Here is a 23,378-nt window from a genome sequence, read left to right as displayed (position 1 = left end):
ATGGCGGACACATCGGACACTTTTGACACATTTTTGGGACCATTGACAATTATACAGCGATCAGTGCTATAAAAATGCACTGATTACTGTAAAAATTTCACTGGCAGGGAAGGGGTTAACACTAGGGGCGATCAAGGGGTTAACTGTGTTCCCTCACTGTGTTCTAACTGAAGGGGGGATGGGACTTACTAGGGGAGATGACAGATCGCTGTTCATACTTTGTATGAGCACACGATCAGTCTCTTCTCCCCTGAAAGAATCGGGGATCTGTGTGTTTACACACACAGATCCCGGTTCTCGCTCTGTCACGAGCTATTGCGGGTGCCTGGCGGTCTTCGTGGCACTTGCATCAGCTCCGGCGGTGAGCCATGCGCACGCGAATGTGCCCCTAGTGGCCACAATGGGAAGCGACATGCTTTACCCAGCCAAGCCAACCTGCCGCAGTAAAACTGCGGAGGCTGGTTGGCAAGTGGTTAAGCCCCATTCACACGGGCCGAATGTCGGGAGACATCGGTCAGTTCAATCATAAACAGCCGACATTCGGCCCATGTTTGGTCAGCTTCTGTCTGACGAGCATGCTGGAAAACCAGCAGCCGACTGGCTCCCGATCAGCGCTCTCAGCTAATGGCATAGAGCACTGATCAGTGTTCAGACGGGGGGTCATCCTTCAGCAGGGGCAGATCACGGTACTAACTTCGTTGCTTTTTACACCAGCTCTGACTGTAGCTGTCAGTTTTCTTTTGTTCAACCCAATAAACGTGTAGTGTGTACCAGGCATTAGGTTCTGTGTGTAGCTGTGTACAGTCACTTTACAGTTGTCTGTAGGTTGCTTACATAGGAGCAGCAAGCCATGGTTCCAATATTCCCTAATATAAACTCTTCAGGAGCCTATACAAATATTAATCATTCTGTTGAACCAGCAGCCCCCTATATATATTGTGGGAAATAAGAAATAATGAAAGCTGCCCTTTAAAAAATAAAAATAGATGTACTGAATAGCAGCATCTAATATCAAGTAATAATAGCCTTTTTGTCCCTTTTAAATGTTTTCTTTTTTTTTTTGGTGCTTCAGAGGTTTACAGCTGGTTCGATCATTCTGCCTTTGTGGAAGCTGCATGTGTATTGCTTTAATGTATTGCCTAATAATTGTCATGGTTGTGAATTAAAAAAAAAATGAACGTTTAATGAAATGGAACCAGTACAACCTCTGGTTTCACAAATGGAGCACATATAAATTGGCCTAACAATTCACTTAACACACATGATGCAGTGGGATGAAAAGTTAAGTAAATGCTCAGACACTTCCCACTACTAAAAATATGATGACCTCCAATGCCATTATTTTTCCCTTGCCAGTCTACATGCACTAATAGTGCCCAGTGACTCGAAGACTTTTCACTGAATTTTTTCTTGCCATGCTCTAGTACATCATTTGTGAAACTACAGACGTTGGCTGTCCAAACGTGAGCCAGGTATGTAAGAATGTTCTAAAATGTAATTTTGTGTTTATTACAAAGTAAAGCTTGGCAATTTTGATACAGACTAATTCACCACCCTGTTTTTTTCTCCTTTCCATGTCCCCCAATTCCATTTTCTTCATCTATTCTTTATCCTTTTGCCTTTTCTTTTACCTGTTTTGTTTGTTATTTTTCATTCCTCCAATTCTATCATACCATTTATCCCCCACCCCTTTTCTCCCCATTTCAGTTTCTTTAGATGAAGATGATGTCACAGCTGAGCTGAATCGGGAACAGAATGAGAAAACAATTCGTAGCACACAAACAGCCCTACGCAACTTCAGGGACTTTATTATTTCCAAATACCCCATGGAGACCAGAGAAATATATACGATTCCTTGCAAAGAATTAGATGACTACCTGGCTTCTTTCTTTGTGGATGCTAGGCAGAAAGATGGATCTGAGTATGAGCCAAACAGCTTGGCCAACTATCAGTGTGGCTTGGAAAGGTACCTGAAGGAGCATCGGTATAGTTATAGCATTACCAGAGACAAAGAGTTCAAAAGGTCCCAAGAAGCCTTAAAACAAAAGCAAATTGAACTACGATGTAAAGGAAAAGGAAACAAACCACACAAGTCCATGAAACTTACCTTTGCTGATGAACTTATCCTTAGAAAGAGAGGCCTATTAAGTCGATATAATCCTGAGGGTCTACTGAATCTTGTTTGGTTGAATAACACAAAAGCTTTTGGACACTGCACTGGCTTTCATGGCTCAACACTTAAATGGGGCGATGTCAGACTTCGAGTACTAGAGACTGGACTTGAATTTCTTGAGTGGATGGGTCAGGAAAGCCCTGATTCTAAGGTCAAAAGAGCAGGGACAGAATGTAGAGTTTATGCCACCCCACATTCACCACAGACCTGCCCTGTTCAGGATTACAAGGAATATGCACAAAGGCGACCTCCAGCAATGCGGTATGAAGATGCTCCTTTCTATCTGTCCATCAAGCCTGTGGTCAACTTGGCTGCCCTTCACTGGTATAACTGCCAAGCTCTTGGCAAAAATAAATTAGCCAAAATGGTGAAAACAATGTGTGAAAAGGGTAACATTCCTGGAAGGAAAACAAATTTCAGCGTCTATCAAAGTTGTAGCACCTTGTCAGAAGCCCAAAGCAATCAGCTGGTGCTAATATGTAATAATTTGAGCCAGCAAGCTGCCCAGTCTATGGCTAGTCATTCTGGGCCAGGAAACTTTATTGTTTCAGCCTCTTATGACTCTTCCTCGGACACTGCCTAAGCAGTAACTGTGATAGGATAGTGCTAAGGCAAATTTAGGACTGGTTCTGAATTCTAAACTGTGATTTTATGTTTGACCAGCCTGTTCTCACTTATACGGTGAATTCACTTTAAAAACAGAAATAAAATGTATTATATTTATATTTTTTTGTTTTCATCACAGATCTCTTAATAGACCTAGTTTTTGTATTGCACTTAGAATATTATTTATATTGTAGTGTTCAGCCAAAACGCATGCATAGTCCTGACAAGGAAACAAAAATTAAAGCAGCTCCTACAAGAATAAAAATAACTTAAACAGACTGATCAGAAAACCCAAGTAATAAGTATGCCTTGACTGAGGACACAGCACAAATGGCTAAAATGTCAAATAAGGGTGCTATTATTGTAAACTTTAATCCTTGAAGAAGCGACTTGAGTTGGCTCAGCTGCAAGCTCCTGAATGCCTGTCTGATGGGAAATGAAGAAATTATACTGATTTAGCAGTATATATAGCGGCCTTTTTATCTTCTGCACTTAATTAAATTAAGCAGCTTCGGCTGTCTCTTTCTGTATTATTCAGACATTGAAAAAGTTTAACTTTTTTTTTTAATTAATATTATTTAATTTTTTTGGACTTGTGTAAAATTTGTACGATTGTAGCACTGGGACAGGAGTTCATTTATAGCAATATGCAGTGGTGTCCATGGCGTAAAGACTGTTCTTCAATGCATCTGCACTGTGGTGAGCCTGAGCCCAGCCACAACTGAATACGTTTGTCTGAATATTTTTGGGTCTCTGAGGCATGTAAAACTACTGAAATGTCATGTTTTGACCTCCAAATACAAAAAAACTCTGTGTATTTTCTGTGTGATGTCAAGTGTCTTCTGTGAACAGTGTTTCTTATTGAATTTTCTTAACCTTTCTGATACATTGTCAAACAATGTCAATTATTATTTATTAAAATCCACAGACAATTAACAGACTAAAATGTCAGGGTTGGTCTTTTTTCTGCACCCCAAAACTATCAAATATATCCATCAAACATTTTAAAATGTTTTATAATATATGTTTTACATTTTTATAATATATTATGAAAAAGTACTGGTGTGAAAAACAACTCCAAACAGAAGTCAAAAGTAAGTTTCAGCATGTGCACCTGTTACTGAACAAAATTAGCCTAAAGCATATAAAGCATAGTTCCACCCAACTTTACAAGAAGGTCTTAAGCTAAAGTCCACCCCTCATTTTTGCATATATATATATTTTTTTTTTAAATGATTTTTTCTTACCCTTTAAGAAGAAAAAAATAGGTGTACTTCTGTCCCAGCCTGGCCACTGCGAAGTACGTCATTTTTCCTTCTGTGTGTGTCCCAGAAGACGAGGTGGCCATTCAGAAAGCGCCACATGACTGGCGCATGTGCAGTAGGAAACCGGCTGTGAAGCCTGAAGGCTCCACTGCCGGTTTCCCTTAGTTGCAATGGCAGCGCCTGCACCCGAGCCGGTGAACGGATCAGCCTCGGGGGCCGACATTGTGGGCTCCCTGGACAGGTAAGTGTCCTTATTAAAAGTCAGCAGCTACAGTATTTGTAGCTGCTGACTTTTAACCTCCCTGGCGGTTTTCCCGAGTGTGGCTTGGGGTTAAATTTCAGCACCATTAGCGGTAACCCCAAGCCACACTCGGGATTGCATTGCAGGATCCTGGTGCGGTATACTTACCTTGCCCCCAGGATCCTGCGATGTTCCCCCGATGTGTCCGTGGGCTCTGTCCTCCGCCCGAAGCCTCTCTGTAACGGGCTCCGTTCCCTGCGAGCGTCGTAACGCATGGGGGCAGAGCCCGGCGGTAAATTTAAAAAAGTGAAAAATCATAATACATACAGTACACTGTAATCTTACAGGTTACATTACTGTATGCAATTATTTCACATCCCTTTTGTCCCCAGTGCTTTGTCCAATGCCCTGCATGCAGTTTTATATTATATATACTGTTCTTTCTGCCTGGAAACTTGGGATTGTCCATAGCAACCAAAAAGTGTCCCTTTACGTCAAAAGTGGTTTTGGACCAGCTAGAAAACAGCGATAGTAAATTAGAACACTTGCAGAATTGAGCAATAGTGAATCGTGGGGAAATTAATTTTATTATTATTATATTATTATTTTTTATAATTATTTATATTTATTTATTATATTATAATTTATGATTTTGTGTTGCAAACTTCATCATACCCAGGATATCTACTAGACTCTTGGTGGACAGATTTAAGTGTGTTATTGCTAAGAATTACAGGCCTACAATATAAAACGCCAAATTTCTATGCAAAATAATTGTACCGCTTTGAGACGCAAAAATCTGACATAATCATACCTCCAGAGAGGCTACAAAAAACTTTTTTTAGTCTGGAACTCTTAAGACATTTAAGCACATGCCTCTAATATAGGCACCTAGAGTTTTCTGAATATAACTTATACAATTCTGAAACCCTGGGCCCTTTTATCTATGTGGTCTAATGAAGGGGCTCTTGTGGTGTTTCTGAAACATTGATTGTGTTAACTAATGTGATCAATAAAACTGCCTTTTAAAACTCTTGAGTAGGAGTGCTGATGACATAGCCAATGTATGAAATTGATCACGTCTGAAAGCCAGCGGTCATTGGTTACTGAAACACCTGATCTATCAATGTCGGTGCACTGTATAGATTGTAATTGAACCCCTTTCTGCAAATCATAGACTGGAGACCTAATAAATGAGATTGCTAAATGTTATTGGCCGTATAACCCCTTTATAAGTCAACATTGTAGCTCCTTACAGCCCTCTTAAAAATGTGCTACATTTGATATTTCTCCCAGCAAGATCCATATTAAAAACTTAAACAGAAGAAAGTAATAGATATCCCAGGAAAAAATAGCTTGGTATAAAAGAAATAAACCAAACTATATCCACTAAAAGCCAGTCTAAAGAATATTTTTCCTTCACTCACTTGAGTAAGCACCTACCTGTAGGGACACAGAGTTTTACAGGCTGCTATCAACGGGGTTGGATGGTGTACCTATATCTTCAGCTTACACCTAAATACGTGAGTCTCATGCATCGGGGCTAAACGCCAACTGTGCATGGGGCCTTTGCAGGAATGGGCAGTTCAGCTTTTAACATTATCAGAAAGTTGCCTGCTTTTGAAGACTGCTGAAGATACTTACAGGCGACTCTGAGTTGCTCCTCTATAAGCATGTGCTCAAATATTTTTTTCTTTTTTCAAGGTATACCTTGAAGTGTACGTCAAGCAAACACCGTTTCAACTTTTGGATAAAGTAGGGAAGGATTAGAATGCCTGTTGAATTTTTAACTGCAATCTGGGTCTCCATTAGAGAGATTTACTATTGCTTCCTCTCTTGCTGACAACAGTTTCACCATGAAAGTAGAGAAAATCTTCAACAAGACAGACAGACACAGACAGAAATAAAAATCTGATTGGGTTCTAGCCTTTTGCCTACCATACAAAAGAAAAACATTTGTATTTCTGCCTGAGTTTGGCTGGCCATAAATGGTTAGAATCTTGGCCGGTTCAGAAGGAATTGGCCAAGAATCGAACTGTGTGTGTGGGCAGGCTGAATGTACCAACCAGTTTGCCGGATTCCCTTTCAATTTTTGCTAGTGGCTACTATAGCCGCTAGCAATAATCACTTTTTTTTCTTCGGCGAGGACAGCTTCCCACAACCCCCCTGTGGGGAGCAGACAATTGCTCTGCAGGAGGGGGTCCCCTGTCAGCACTGTCTGTGTTAATGGGGGAATCATGCAAATTTCTTTCCTGCAACTCATGGTTGCAGGAAAGAAATTTGCACCGTGTATGGCCTGCCTTACTGTCCAAGAGATCATCTCACTTTCTGTCTGGTATAATATTGCCTGCAGGATGGGAAATGAGGGTTAATCTAACCCATTTCCACTGTAGCCAAAACTAAAAAAATAATTTGGGCTTGACACACACTTTAAGATTACGGAAACTGCAGAAATTCAGGTGACATTGTATTCCAGAGAATAAATACTAATATGCTTTCCCTTTAACCCTATTTACCAAGCAGTGGTTGTAAGGCTTGCTTAAATTTCTGAAAGCCATTGAAAGGCCCCATAATTGGTGAATCACAGAGGGGTCCCCATTGTCCACAACCTCCTTGAAACCTATATTGGAACCCCTGTTATATTGTTGTTCACAAGGCTCAGCAGACTAATTTGTTTTTTAAATAAGTTTGTTTGCACAGAACATAATTGTGTTTTATGGCCGCTGACATTTTTATTTAAAATGTGAAATCTGTATAAATTCTTTCCAGAGATACTGGGAATTCTAGATTAGTACATTTTAATTTGCTTCTAGCAGGGACACTGCTTATATATTGCTAATTGCTATTCTGTATAGTACATGATTTGAATGGCAATTGCCTAAAGCGAGCAACACAAAGTAAGATTTTAATTGGTTGATTCATCAAAAATTGGCAACAACCATGGGATAGCTGGACGTACCCTAAGTATCTCTGTAAGCTAAATTTGGCAGGGGTGCCCTCACATTTGGCCTCGTGTATAAGGTGAACAGACATTCCCAGTTTACAGTCCCCACTTTTAGAAGGCTGTCTCCACTTTTAAAATGTCCCAGGATGTGTCCGCAATTCCCTGGCTGGCTGCTGTTTTAGGGTTGAGAAGCCGCTCAGCCTGGGCATGGTTGCTAAGAAGCTGGAAATCTATCTCTTGCTCTTTTCCTCTCTTTTCTACCTCTTAACTAAACAGCATGGCCTGGAAGAGAGGAGAGGAAGCTAAAATGTGATTGGCTGTACTGATTTTGGCCCCGTCCTCCTGGACCCACATGAACCAGGACAGGGATAAGAGCAAAGGACTCCGAAAGTACTTTTGACTGCTGGAGGGCTTGTGCTCAAGGACAGGGTCAGTGTGGGGGCCACACTGAGGGGAGGTCAATAATGTGGGACAACTGAGAATTGGGGGGGGGGATGAGGTGTGTGTTACCTGCTCCCCTCTGGTGCCTGTTCTCCATTATTAACTGCCTCCCCTTTACTACCCATCCCCACCATCAACTGCCTCCCTCTCTAATGCTTGTTCCAGCCATCAACTCCCCCACCCCTTCCTATAATGCCTGTACTCATCATCACTTTCCTCCCTCTGTAATGTCTGTCCTTACCATCAATGGCCTCCCTCTGTACTGACTGTCCCACCTTCAAGTGCCCCCCTCTATATTACCTGTCCAAACCATAAACTGCCCCCCCTCAAATGGCCTGGTCCTCTTTTCCTTTGTGTTGCTTGTTTTTTTTCCTTTTACTGACACTGATGCAGTGACATTTTTCCCCACACTGATGCTAGGTCATTTCTTTCTTTGTCACTGTTAGTAGTATGTTGTGGGTACAAGATCTGCAGCATATTTGTTCAGGGTATACAGTGAATAGACACATGAGGTTAACTCAGAAGGAGAAATTTGGCATCTAGAATGTAGACCCTATTAATACATGAACCACATTTGGTAGCTAAAGAACCTTTACAGGCATACATACCCAAATTAAATCTGTATACGTTCTCATAATTTTTACATTTATATTACATTTTCTGAGATAATGTGAAGTATCTTTTTACATCCCGATTTCCACTACCGGTTGTATAAGATTGTGTGCGTGTTGTACTCAATACACGCACACAGTCAGAAACAATACACGGTTACAGCCTCATCAGTTGTTAAACAGTCTTATTGAGTCATCCAGGATTGTGTCAATGTAGCTAGGTAAAACTCTGAGTTCTCCCCTAAATGTCTAATGAACCATATAATCGGCATGAAAACTGTTCCAGATATTTTTGGACAGAGCCGTATGCTTAGAGAAAACTATCAAACCAATACACACCATAATGTTTCTAATGGACTAAATGTATAATTTGGTGAAACTTTCCTGGCTCTTTGATTCTATGCCTAGGAAGGGAGTTTGTACTGAGGAATTCTTACCATCCAAATTCATACACTGGGAAAATTTTACCTACTTAATTTATATACTGCAGGGTTTACATCTACTTAAAACTTAATATACTGAGAAGATTATATCAATTTAACAGCTAAAAATCACCTTTAGTACAAAAGGCACAATACAGTATGTACAATTTTAAATTTATATGCCAGTCAGGGAAATTTGTTAGCTTGAAATTAATTTAGGAATCTTGTCATGTTTAAGTAGAGCTATAAACTTTGTTGCTGAATTAAAACTGCAGTCATTTACTGGAAAATTATAGCTCCAAGGTATACAAGTCTAAGTATATTTTTGTCTTGTGTCTACTGTATGTTTTATGGTAAAAGCTGAATAAATTATTGGTGAAAATGTACTAAAACACAGTATTTTGATGACATCAGGAATTAATTATATATTAATAATATGATTATATGAAATAATATACAGTACCCAATAGCTGTACCCAATAATGTGATTATCCAGCTACCCCAAATGTTGTTCATTGACCATTCTTAAAATGGTATATTTACAACTGGACCGTTAGCAGCAGTCTTCCCAGTTACTGTCTTATAACATTAACATTTGGAACTTAGCTTAATCGGTTACTGTTTAATGCAACATTTTACAACTTGGTTCGGCACGTTTTAGCCGATGTCTGTGTACTATCCAACACCACTGAGGTGTTGAATATTGTCTTCCCTCCCTGGCAACTGTGGTTCTCCCCCCCCCCCCCCCCAACAACCACTAGACACTGCAGGACACAGTAAATTTGTAGGGTTCAATGGGAAAAACCACAGGGATGGACAGAGAACGTGCTAATTACAGTGTAATGGTGCATATTAAATTGACACTTAAAAAAGGAAGTTTCCATTAGGTATAAAGTGCATTGCCCTCTGCTTTGGTAATTCTCAATGAACAAAGTTCTGACACTTTAAGATGGAAATTGGAGTTTTTGCGCTTAGCAGAGGGGAATGAGAGCTGCAGGTGCAGGTACCTGTAGGTGTCAGCACATTATATTTGCTTTCTTTTTTATTACAGTGAGATTAATTTTAAGCTTCAAAATTGTCAATTGGGTTGCAAGATATATGACAATAGAATTGACTATAGACAGATGTCTTCTTGCTTGTATTCCTTATAATAGCTTCATCTATGGCCCACTGTAATCCTTTCTTTTTTAGGTAGGATCGTCTTTAGAACTGTATACGAGTTCATAAGGACAACCTTGTCAAAGCAAATAAACGTTATCTGCAACAAAATAATGACATATTGAGTAGCCAACATTTCATAGTAAAGTATAACTAAAGGCATATTTTTTTTCTAAATTTGCATAGAGTGGTGAGGGGTTAGACACAAGCTTCTACTGCTTTCTGTTTAACCATTAGGGAGATTCACCCTCTGTAACTACTGATGACCAATGTCACTGGGAATAAAAGTAAGGGATTAGAGGGGAAATTTTTCAATGGGGACAATTTTGCTGGTGACATCTGTTTAAAGAGGGGATTCCTCTCACATTTTGAAGATAAAGGTTCTCTTTCTGTTGAGTCTACAGTACAGGAAGTGAAGGAAAAAGTCCTCAATAAGACAAAGATGGCAAAAAAACCCAAAAAGAACTGACATCAGTTTTAACCCTCCCCTGCTCTATCCAAAATGAAATTTTAAAAAAGGTTTGACTTTATACATACTTTACTACAAAATATGATTTTTCTGGAGCAGTAACAAAGGAATGCTTGGTATTATTGTGTTTTTTTTTTTAAATGTATTCATAAGAATTCAGACATAAGACAGTTTCAGAATATACTATACTTTAAAGGTGACCGTTATTAGCACTGTTGTCTATAGCATAAATCAACACATGCTATTGTATTTTTCTGGTGCAGGTTATGTTTATAATGTTATGGAAAATGTCAATAACCACTACATATTTTTGCAAAAATACATTTAATTGTTCCTATATATATTTCTATATTCTTTTTAGACAGCAGGATTCCTCTCTGTAGGGATTTCTCTATAATAGATTTGCTAAAGAATTATATAATGTTTACTTAGTAAATAAGGTGACGCTGTTTTCTCTTTGAATTCCCAACCATATTCAAGGTGATTTAAAAAAAAATATTTTTGCCCACATATAATTAGATAGTTGAAGTGACCACAAATGTACCCAATTTACTAGGCTAAGTGAACATTCATTTCGCAAACTGAACATTTTCTTGCCACCTTAGATATAAATCAACCTCAGTACCAAGAGGAAATGGTAACATTATCTCCTCAACTGTTAAGATGTCATTTCAAAAGGTGTTGAGTGTCGTTGGTTAGGAAATTCCTTAATTAGTGTATGCAAGAACATCATATCAAAACTGAATGTATATAGCAACATGTATTTACATGTCATTTTGCAGTTCTATGCAGTAAATTTGTTTTTATGTGCATGATACGTCTGTTCATTTTGTATGTGGATTTTTTTTCTTTCAATGGTATATATATATTTAAATGCTAAAAACTAAAGAAAAAACAAATTTAAATGTGCGTGCATTGTATATAGCAGCCAATCACATGCTTTATCTTCTATCCACATCTTGAAAAATGACATGGTTACATAGGTTGAAAAAAGACATATGTCCAGTGAGTTTACCCAAAAGGCAAAAATGAAAAAAATGAAAAGCCACATCCCCAATGCCCTATGCTGGCAGTTGATGCATGATGTTCTCTAACAGTGAAAAAAATCTTTCCTGGTTCCCCAAGGTAATTGGGTACTCCCTGGATCAACAGTGGTATCTCTTATTAATATTATTAGCCAGTTAGATTTTGTACGAAACATTTAGCCTTTTTTTGGAGCAGTCTCCCAGAGTTGGTTAGATTTAGTCGATGCAGAAGTTTATTTCAAATTTTGACAGTTTGTACTGTAAAGAAATGTATGTGATAGCTAAACATATTTTCCCCCAGGTACAAAGAGTGCCCCTTGTCATGTATAATGTCCATACAGTAAACAGTTTCACACTATACTTTGTACAATGGCAAGATTATGTATCTCTCTTGAGTCCATACTACTTTTGGGTCAAGAAAGTATATTACCTACCATTGCCCATTGCATGCTCTTATTAAAAGCTTAAGTTTCTTTTTAGTGTAGGGGGGGGGGATACAGCACAACACACATGATTTCTTTGTAATGGTCTGCATCCCATTACCTTCAGGTGGCTGCTTCTACTATAAATCTTGAATGGCAGAGAGAGTAGAAAGGGGTGGGTGAGTGGCACAACTTTTCTCTTTAGTAGCCACTGCTGTTAGAGACCTGTTTAAACATACCACAGTGCATAAAACATTTTTTTCTATGTGCCCTGTTCATACCACAATGCTTCTATCATGTGCAATGCATTGCTTTATAATGCTTCAGGTATGCATTTTAGCGCAATGCAATGCACATAAATGCACATCAATGCAATGCACATCTATTGGAAAAAAAAAAAGCTCTTTAATATTTTGTCCCTTACAAGGACCCATAGCAATTTAACATGCATAAAAACGTGTGTCAACACATAAAAAGGCATGCCAATGAAAGGCAATGGACAGCCATTTTTCCATTCACATTTATGTGTGAACAGACCCTAACTCTGACATCACTCAGAACAGTAGCCAGAAGCTGTGAGGAGGAACAGCAGGGAGGATTTTTAGCAAACTACAGCTTGCAGGTATTGAGATACACAGCAATACACATAACTAATGTGTATGGTATTGTATCCCCCCCCCAAAAAAAAAATACTAAGTTTCAGCTTCATATCCTTCAGTATTGACTGACCCAGTTGTACTCTCCCTAAATTGTATGATGCATGCATATTTTTAGCCTCAAATTAACTGTACATTGCAGCACAGTGGTTAGCACCTCGATCCATGCAGCACTAGTGTTGTCGGTTTGAATCCCAACCACCGCACTACCTGCATGTTTTCCCTGTGCTTGCGTGGGTTTCCTTCGCCCCCCCCCCCCCCCCGTTTTTTCCCACACTCCAAAGACATGCTGGTAGGTTAGTTGGCTCCTGTCTAAATTGGCCCTAGTATGTGTATGTATGAATGTGAGTTAGGGACCTTAGACTGTAAACTCCTTGAGGGCAGGGACCGATGTGAATGTATAATATATATATATAACTTCAGGACAGCTTGTTTTGTAGAAAAATTACTGGCTGTATCACCAGGTGAAATAAAAAAATAATGCCTAAAAAAGAAAACAATGCAGCCAGCAAATCTAAGAATTGGTAAGCTGCAATCTAATAAATGTTTGCTTTTGGGTTCAATATAACTTTAAACCTTTTTCTGACCAAGCAGTTGTCCAGTGAAACAGTGCACTCAGGTCAAATATATCTTGTAGGAGCTTTATTCCACTATGTAGGAACAGAGGGGGTTAATAAGGCAAATAGGCTGTCAATCCTGCAAGGGAATTTGCACTTTGAAGGGAAGTATATAAGATGAGTTCTGCTGACTTTCATCATTCAATCATGTGCAAGCAGAAATACTTTTTTTAAATTCTATTTGCATGTGATTGGGTATTCTTTGCAAAGTTAATTTTCACTGCATTCGCTAAGCTAAGTAGCAATTCCCTTGCAAACTGAAAATTCCTTTGAAAGTGAACAGCCTATTTCCCTTTAGTAAGTCAACCCCGGTATCTTTCAGTTTAGGACATATAAACATTAGAGGAATGCAAAATTAAATGTGTTTAAACCTTGCTTGTGCAAAATGAGTGTATGTATTAATATTTTTATTCTTAGAACGTGCATAGTGTTCAAATACCGAGCTGAAGTTACTTTAATTATGTTACATGTCTTCTCTTTATTTGCATGATAATTGATTTCTCAATAAATATTTCATTCTTGTCATTAATATTTAAATATTTAGGCTGAAATTTAAAATAATAAGGTTCATTTACATATATCATGCATAAAAGGAAAAAAAAGTTTAGGCTTTCCTCTTTCATCATACATTAATTGTCTGTCTTCTAGAACAGAAAATATTTTATTACTTATCAGTTTCATTAATTTATTTATTTGATGCTATTTTGCAGCATACTCAACCAAGCTCAATAGATTTCCAATCTTTCATTTCCACGATGACCTGAAGGATCTTTGCATCAGTGCAGTGAGCTCAAATACGACCAAAGCTACCCTGTATGCTTTAAATGTGTGGCGGTACTGGTGTATGACAAGAGGGCTTAAGGACTGCATGGACTTCACCAAGGTTAGAGTGTGTTTTATAGGCCCAGCAGGACAATTCTGTTTTGACATTACTACTGCTAATAAAAAGCACCATTTAGCTAAATGAAATGCAGATTACTTTAGGATGCACCTATTATCAGTATACTAGTTCTCCATACCCAAAACCAGCAGTAGTAAGTTTAGGCATATGATTTTCAATGCAGAGAACTTATATGAATTTTTCTGTAAGCATCCGTGCCCCACAGATGTCACTTTTCTCCTATATTTTTTAACCCAAGAAGTAATCTGTCACTCTTTAACTCTTTACCACAACAAACTCCCTAAAATGAATTCCTAAACACCCCCTAACAGCCAACCTAAAACTTAAAATGAACACTTACGTAATTACACTAACCTAATACATAACACTATTTTAACTCTAATAACTATCTAATTACCCCTAAGCTTAGTCCTGACTTAATTCTTAAACTCCCTAAACCAAAGACAACATTTTAATCTGAATGTTTGCTTCAGTATTTACTTTATTGAGGTGGTAGTTCTGTGATTTGTGCTGAGTTGGCACAGCAATGGAGTGCATGTGAGTTATTATTACTGTCTGCCAATTTCTGTTCTGGTAACAGCTGCCCCCTTATTTCTACCCTTAGATAATAAATGCACACAGAAACTTTTAGCAGTTTAATTGTTTTTTTGACATTCAAATAACATTTAAAAGAAAAGTAGCCCTCAAACATATGACAGCGGTCCAACTGGGACTCGTCAACAACTATGCTGGCAGGTTTGAGCATTGATTGGGTAGGTTAGAATGCCTATCTTGACCACTATTGCTTTCTCTGTGATAGGTGTTGCCAGAAGTGGTTGCATGGATTGCTCAGCTCCCCCTCCCCTGCATTCATAAAAATTTGCTAGATCAACAGCAATGACCGCTATCACATGTGAATGAAAGTGATATTAAAGCCTATTTTTGTAGATATTGCACAGTGCGGTCCCTTACCTCCTTCTCTGGGGTCCCATGTCAGCGCTCTCTGCTCTTTCTTCCTGCAGGTGCCCCCATAGCAAGCCAGAGCAGTTGGTAGAGAGTTCTTTTACCTTAATGCAAATAATGCATTAAACAAAAAAAAAAAACTGAGGGCCAATTCGCACCACAGCTGTAAAATGCTGTAAAATGCAGATCAACAGAAGGACATCTAAAAAACTATAATTTCCAATGGGGGGAATTTACTAAAACTCGAGCATTCAGAATCTGGTGCAGCTGTGCATGGTAGCCGATCAGCTTCTATATTCTACTTGTTCAATTAAGCCTTGACAATAAAACCTGGAAGCTGATAGGTTTCTATGCAAAGCTGCACCAAATTTTGCACTCTCCAGCTTTAATAAATCTCCCCCACATTGTCCTATTCACACCATAACATTGTGTTGTGTTGCGTAAAATGTAAAATGTATGTTAATGGACGTCAAAATGTATGTCAACGGACATCAGCGCACGTTTAAAATGTAACTAAAATTCATGGAAATGTACATACATTTTAGTGCACGTCAGTATGAATTAGACCTTAGACTTTATAACCACTTTAAGTGTTCCCTATGCCTTTTCATTGTTCACGCAGGTTTTTTTCAGGTTAATGGAAGGACAAGAGGATTGTGTTTTGTTGTAGTCAGTGTCCTCACTGGAAATATTTTAGACACTTCCTGGAAATTAAAGCAAAGCCCCCCCCCCCATTGGGGACACAAGCCACAATAAATACCTGATATGGGTTCTTTGCCTTTAACACTATCCAAAACTTAAAAAGAAAACATTTTTGCTTGGACTTGAGCTTTAAGTGTCCATTTTTCAGCATAGCAGCTATACTAAGATAATGTTTTAGATACATTAGAGAAAGTAACATTACCATCTATTAATAGGTGTTTAAATACTGTACGCTCTGTTTTACAATGGTATACTAACAATGTCATATATTTTAGAACCCCTTTTTCACATTTTTTTTTTATTTGTATTTAAGGTTCCTGCTGTTAAGCTAAACGAACTTCTAGAGGATTTTTATGTGACAGTAAAAAAAACAGATGGGTCCGATTTTTTGGCAACATCGCTCCATGCAATACGTAGAGGATTAGACCGAATCTTAAAGAATTCTGGAGCTGGATTTTCTATCACTAGCAGTGTCTTTAATTCTTCATCCCAGAAACTTAAAGAAAAGTTAAGATTGCTCAACAAAGCTGGAATGTCGGGCTCCAGATCACGCAATATTGTCTATTTCTCACTAGCAGATGAAGAGGAGATGTGGAGGACTGGGTGTCTAGGTGATGATGGGCCTGTGCCTTTGTTGTCCTCTGTGGTAAAGTACAATAGTCAGTTCCTGAACATGAGGACTTTACAAGAACATGCTGACCTAATGTATGGGGATATTGAATTTCTCAAGGATGCAAATAATAGACCTTTCTTTGCTAGAACAGATAGCGTCAAAAGAGACAAGCAAGCAAATCCGAGTAAAATGTGTTATGGACAGATCTTCCATGAACATTCAAAGGGACATCAAAGATGTCCTTACTGTCTCCTCTATAAGTACATGTATACCCATCGTCCTCCATCTCAGATGGAACCAAATTCGCCATTTTACCTAACAGCTCGAAAAGAGGTCAGCGGAATAGAAAAAATCTGGTATGAAGAGCAAAGAATGGGGCTAAGATCTTTGCGTGGCATTGTCCCAAAGTTAGCTAAACGTGTGAAGCTAGACAACTGTGATAATTACACCTTTGTTTCATTTACTCAGACATTCAGAAAGTTTGGTCCACTCAATAACTATTAAGATTTTCCAAATAACATAAGCTAACTACTTGAACAGCAGATTGGAACATGTAGAAGGTAAATGAACTGCAACTCCTTGTTTTTGTATATTTTTAATAAAATTGTGTTGTTTGGGATAAGTAAAAAGCTAACAGTATGCAGTAGAGCTCACATGATCAGTATGAACAGTGCTAAATTCCAATGCATCAACATTGATAGTGCCTTTTAGCACCTGCATTTAAATGAAGATATAAAGGGGTGACAAAAGGATCACATTTAGCACAACTGTTTCTAAATAAACCTAAACCTAAAAAAACACACTTCGTACCTCACAAATTTTCTAGCTGAGTTTTCAAGGTAAGTAATAAGTATGTTAAGTGCTTTCAAGCACTCTGAGACAAGCAGAGCAACTTCTGCTAAAAATATCTCTCCTACTGAAGTGAATTAAACTCTATTTAAATTACTGAAATTGTCATATACTGGCCAAGATATAATTATGTTGGGTATCACACATCTTCAAGCACAGAATGAAAGATGCTTATCTGGTGCTTTTTCTATAATGATGTAATAGAAATGCAGGCTATGGACCAGTTAATGAGGCACTTTGGCTTACATTATGATATCTCTTCGGTATCCCTTTGGATTAATGTGTAGAGAAAAAACTGTTTTAGCAATATCATTAAAAAAAAAAATAGTTGTAGGCATGTTGACTTGAAAGGATAAGTGTACTTTCTGACAAAGTGCACGTATCTTGTTTGCTCTTTATTCCACTGCCCCCTCAAGAGCTGTATACTTACCTTGATCAGATTGGATTGAGTATATATCTCTAGAGGGAGGAGGTGGGATCAGTTAGGTCAGCTTAAATGAGCGAACAGAATAAGTGCATTTTGTCTGAAAGTCAAATATGTTTTGAAAAAGTCATCATACAATGCTGACCCATTACAACTAGGAGTGCTAAAGGGGAAATGCTTCTCAGCCCATCAAGTCTGGGAGCCCAGTCATGACTATTTCTCAGCTTTGTGCTCACATTAGATTCTGTACAGAATCTCTGTTAGTATAATAGTTCTATAAATGTCTACAAATCATTTATATAATGTCGGCATAGTACACATTGCTTAAAGAGAACTTTGAACCATTCATGTCACTCACTGCCCTGATGGAGCTTACTGTCTAAGCTGTCTAATCTCACACTCTTACAACTAAAGTGTATCTAAACCCTAAAGCAAACATGTATTGAATTACAGTTTATTAATAATTAATGTGGGGGCTGCATTAATCTTTTTTTGTTTTTGTTTTTTTTTTTAGCTTTTTTCCCCTTTTTTTCACCTGGTGATCCTGCCAGTAAGCCTATTATTTTTCAACTTCCTTTAACAGACCAAGCTGTCCAAACAAAGTGGCAGTTGGAGAGTTGAGACAAACTATTTATATTTTAATCTTTTTATTGAATTTTTAGTAACAAAGAAGGCTCCCTTTGGCTTGGTTCACATTTATGCAGTGCGGGAGTCCTGTGTGTTTCTCGCACCGCATTGAAATCGCACAACGTTCATACGAACCATAGCAGGTGTCAATGTTAATTTAACAACAAACCCAAAAACAGTTGGCAAAACGCAGTATGATTGACAGAATTGGATTGCATAGGTGTGAACGCCCGTGCAATCCAATTCCAGTGTGAGGGGGGTGAATGGGTCCTGCACCTTTTTTGTGCGAATGTGGTGCAAATAAATGGCTCAGATCGCACCGAATTGCTGTGCACATCTCATGCGATGTCTGTGTGATGCAAATTCAGCCAAATAGTTTGTATGGCTGAAATCGTATTCGCACCAAAATGGTGCAGGACCCTTTTTTTGGTATGCACAGTAATCGGATCAAATGGGTGTTCAGACCAATGCGATCCAATTTCACAGTTTGCACTGCGTTCTACGAACTGATTTGGGGGTGTCATTAACTTTACATTGACACCTGCAGCAGTTCGCAGATGTCAGTGTGAACTGCCTGTGAGTCAGAATCGCGCTGGTTCCTGCATCGCACCAGTGAGAACCAAGACGTACTTAAGAAGTATGGAGATTAACAGAATCAATAAGTCATATCTCACAAGCCATATTCTCATCCATTGTCTTTTCTTCACCAAATGTCTAGAGAAAATCAAGACACAAACCAAGTAAAATGTAAGGAGGGAGGTAAAGGTAAACGGAGTGAAACAAAAACTGTTTAATGCTGATATTGGTGCTTACATTGCTCAGCTTTTATTCATCTACTGTATGTTGCTGTAACGGCTTATAAAGCTGGAATTTGGCTTTGTTAGTCAAGTCTATCTGTTACTGCATCTAACACTACCCTTTATCAAGATTGACAATGCTGTTGTCCAAAGGTGTCTCAATTGCTTTAGAGTGGAGACACCATAAGACAGGAAGTGTGTTACTGGTTGTAAAAAAAACAAGAAGAAAAGCTTCTAATAAGCTACAATTATATATACATTTTGTTTTTGGGTTTAGATATTCTTTAGGCATGCACAGGCACATTGGGGTGAAAGCCAATTAATCTTATTTTTGTAAAATAGAAAATGAAAGAAAAGAATACAAACTCAAAGAGTATACAAACTCCATGCTTTCACCTGTGATCCTTAGGGATTAAAAACATGTATACCCTTTGGAGGTAAAAACAGGTCAGTTAAAGTGGAGCCCCACCCAAAGGGGGAAGCTCCGCTTATTTGCCTGCCTCCCCCCTCTGCTGCCACATTTGGCACCTTTCGAGGGGAGCGGGTACCTGGTTTTGACAGGTACACACTCCCTTTTCCGGGTAAGATTACGGCGCAGCAATCTATAACATTTCCAGGCCCCTCCTCCTTCCCCCGCGGCCTTCTGGGACACACAGAGGTCCCAGAAGACGGCGGGACTATTCAGAAAGTACAGCGCGACACGTGCATGCGCAGTAGAAAACGTGCTGTGAAGCCATAAGACTTTACGTCCTGTTTCCCTTACTACAGATGCCAGCGCCTGCACCCAAAGCCAATTGATGAATCGGCTAGGGGTGCCGACATTGCGGGATCCCTTGACAGGTAAGCGTTCTTATGTTAAAAGTCAGCAGCTAAATACAAGTATTTGTTTTATTTATTTATTTTTTTTACAGACTGGAACTCCTCTTTAAGTAGTAATATTTAAAGTAGAACTCCAACCATAGCTTTGGATAGAGCGGGAAAAAGTCAGCTCTTCTGTCATGAACTTATTGCTATGTCCTTGTTAGGCAGGTTTCCCCAAAATGGACACAAACAACAAAAGTTAGAATAACCAGTAATGGAAAATCCCTACAACAGGGACACAGAAGAAAACCAAAAAAGTAGTTGAGTGTGGAAGGGCTAGAAAGTCTGTCACTATTTATAATGCTATTATTGCCTTCCTCTCCTGGTGACAACTGCTTCCTCTTATGTCTTGTCCTCAGTCAGAGGGAAAGAAATTATGTAAAAATCTTCCCAGTGACATTACAGACTGAAATAAGAACCTGACAAAAACTGGTGTTCTGTGCATTCCTGTATAGGCAGACCCATTGCTGTCAATTGGAAGACTGCAGCCACTGCTCCTATTGTGACATCCGTGTGGATGCAGTAGCATGGCCCTAAGCACCTGTGCATCCCATGGCTGCTACACAGAGTACAGATTCTTATGCCCTGTGTGAACGAGGCCTAAAACTAAACATTGTACTGTTTTGGGGTCTTGAAAGGCTTAGTATGATCCATATTCAACATACAGTATTTCTTAAAAAATACAATTCTACAATAATCATTGTGTGTGGATGACTGGGGTAGAGACATTAGACTGTAAGCTCCTGTAGCCCAGAAACTGATTGTAATGGTTTTATGTACTCTGCAATGTGCCATGTGCTGTGTTGGTGCTATATAAATAAGGGAAAAATACACTGATGTACAGAATGTATGTTATGTTGTCCTTTCACCAGTTCCTGATCCGACAAGATAAATGGAAAGTGCAGGTCATGAAACTTTTTGTAATCTGCTTTCCAGGAATGAGATTTGTTCTTGGATGATAATCACATGTAGGAGCACAAAATCATTGGGTTGTTGTGACAATAACATAACATACACGTGTCATTCATGGTGGAATTTGTGGAGTAAATGATAGAAGGATCCAAGTTCGTCCAGGACTCGCACGGGGTACTTAAATTCAAATTTTTTAACTGACTTAAACAAGGAAAAAATAAAAAGCCTTCTAACAATAAACATCATAGCTTTACTTTAAATGAAAAATATGGACTTTATGTATGTACTGGACTAAATATTTTTTTAGTCTAATCAAAGATGGAAGCAGAAGTGCCTCGGTTTTATGTAATTATCTTGATAACAATAACATTATAGAGTCAACTGTTGTCTTTGTCTTGTCCTATGTCTGAAAAAGGATCTGTTTTCAAATCATTGTACACTGGATCTGCACGCACTGCAGTTAGTTTAACAAAAAAAAAGTCCTAGATAATAAAAAATAGCTGTCTGTGTATATCTCAACTTTTTTTTTATCCTGCACTCACTCTTTCTAAATTGAAATGACTTGAACTCATGTTTATCCTTCTCCCTTATATGCCATTTATTGCTCAGCACAGACAAACTCACTATCGGCCTTATTTCAGATTTTAGTTGCTGACGATGATAATATAAAGAATGATTGTAGGCATTTACACAGATGATAACACAGTGTAAAGACACATTGGGGGAGATTTACTAAAACTGGTGCACACAGAATGTGGTGCAGCTGTGCATAGTAACCAATCAGCTTCTAGCTTCAACTTGTTCAATTAAGCTTTGACCAAAAAAAAAAAAACCTAGAAGCTTATTGGTTACTATGCACAACTGCACCAGATTCTGTTTGCTCCAGTTTTAGTAAATCTAAAAGCATTTTGCATCTTTATAGAATTTTTTTTTCTGTTCATGTGGAAAAAATAGGAGTCTTTTACGTGGACTTAAATGCATTTCTTGTACAGAAGCATACAGTGGGTATAGAAAAGAATCCCTGCCTCCCTTAAAAAAAATCACATTTTGCAGAGTTGCCTTCAAAATATTGACACAAGGGATGATCCTTTTCCAACTCAGTGATTCTGTTTTTAAAAAAATATTTTTTTTCTGACATGTTGGTGTGATATCTTTCACTTGGATGTTATAAATATGTAAATACAGCTGGATAAAACAAAAACAGTGTCTGTCCTCATTTCAGGCTGCAAAGCAACAAAATGTGATTATTTTGAAGGGGGTGATTCTTTTCCATATCCACTGTATTTGAGCATCACCTATGTTTTAGTAAAGAGACAGTGAGGTTGATTACATACAGCCAATATATTTTCTTTATCGTTCATCACGGGACACAGAGCCACAGTATTTACTGTATGGGTTATATAGGCACCTTTAGGTGATGGACACTGACACACCCTAGACAGGAAGTTTAACTCCCTATATAACACCTCCCCTTACTGGGAGTACCTCAGTTTTTTCGCCAGTGTCTTAGGTGTTGGTCACGAGTAAAGATGTGCTGTGCTGAGCTTCGCTGGAGAAATCTTTGGTGGGGCAAGCCATGCAACCGAATCTATTCAAAGTGTCTTTTCCGGGCCGAATTGAATGGTACCCAGGCCTTGTGTCGGAAGAAACGAGGTTCTGCCTGTAAAACTTCTCTTTTTAAAGAGCTGGACCCCGGGATCCAGTGTTTGGTTTTTTCAGCCATATTTCCTGGCAGGGTGCTTTACAGGCCCGGAGTGTGGATCCCCTGATAAAAAGGGGCCCCGGTTCCTGAAGGTTTTTTAACGGAGCCCACCGTGAGTGGTGAAGATTGGGTCTGTTTGGTTTACCACAGAACCCTGCAGCTGGATAAGGTAAGGAATTTATCTAATTCTTGTGGGTTTTCTCCTTTAAGTAAATGTTGCTATGCCTAAAGTTGCCACCGGGGGCTGTCCATAGCACGTACCTGATTCCATGCTTGTCAGTCTCGCTCTGTGTCATAAGCTGCACGCTTCCTCTGAGCCCAAGTAGGATGTGGGAAGGGGTTTTTTTTCTCTTCAGGAATGTCACCCCACAGCTTCTTTCCAGGCAAAGAGGACACGGGTCAGTCGGCGGAAGTGGGTGGTTGGAGGAAGGGGGGCGAGGCCTCAGCGCGGCGTCGGCGTGGTTCAACGCCCACAACGCAAGCAATGGGGGGAAAAGCGAACTTAGGACTTTAATTGGGACGCAAGGGAAAGTTTGCACCCCCATCCTTAATATCATGAAAAAGAGGGGGGAGGTTGGGACTTTGAATGAGGTGCGCATGATGCAGCCCAGTCACACTAACAGAGGTGCAAACATATGTATGTTTATTAAGGACCAATGATCAACATGGCATAAAAACGCATTGCATGCATTAGACATAAAATAATCGCATATAGACAATAAATCTATGTATATACAACCATGGGACATGGGTAGGTACAATTATGCATCTTAATCCCCCAAACAAGATAAAAGTCATGTGAAGTAAAAAAACATCTGAAAATTGGTCAATGTGTGTTTGATGCATCAAAGGTATGCCTGACGCTGCGTTTCATGGACTTCAATCTACTCTTCAGGAGCCAGATGCATCTAAATTCTATAAAAGATGTATAAAAAGCAGTATAGTTTCATGGGTCTAACAAAATCAGCAGAAAAAGGGGGAAATTTGGGCATAATGGG

General features: G+C 38.9%; 1 protein-coding gene across 2 annotated transcripts in view; it reads left to right on the top strand.

Annotated features, from left to right (window-relative positions):
- KIAA1958 (KIAA1958 ortholog) overlaps window positions 1-21,197 on the top strand; it is a 108,826-nt gene extending 87,629 nt beyond the window's left edge. Inside the window, exons 3-4 of one of the 2 annotated variants that reach the window (XM_073591410.1) lie at window positions 13,761-13,933; window positions 15,909-21,197. In XM_073591410.1, coding sequence (XP_073447511.1) covers window positions 13,761-13,933; window positions 15,909-16,712 — 977 coding nt within the window. In that variant the 3' untranslated portion in view covers window positions 16,713-21,197. Of the gene's footprint in view, window positions 1-1,707; window positions 3,706-13,760; window positions 13,934-15,908 lie in introns of those variants that run through there. The other variant, XM_073591405.1, reaches the window with a different exon arrangement.
- Window positions 21,198-23,378: the final 2,181 nt, after the last annotated feature.

This window comes from Aquarana catesbeiana, linkage group LG01 (genome assembly GCF_042186555.1).
Source record: "Aquarana catesbeiana isolate 2022-GZ linkage group LG01, ASM4218655v1, whole genome shotgun sequence".
In the NCBI taxonomy this organism is placed as follows: Eukaryota; Metazoa; Chordata; class Amphibia; order Anura; family Ranidae; genus Aquarana; species Aquarana catesbeiana.
The sequence above is the reverse complement of the archived record's forward strand: the minus strand, read 5'-3'. Positions and strand labels throughout refer to the sequence as shown.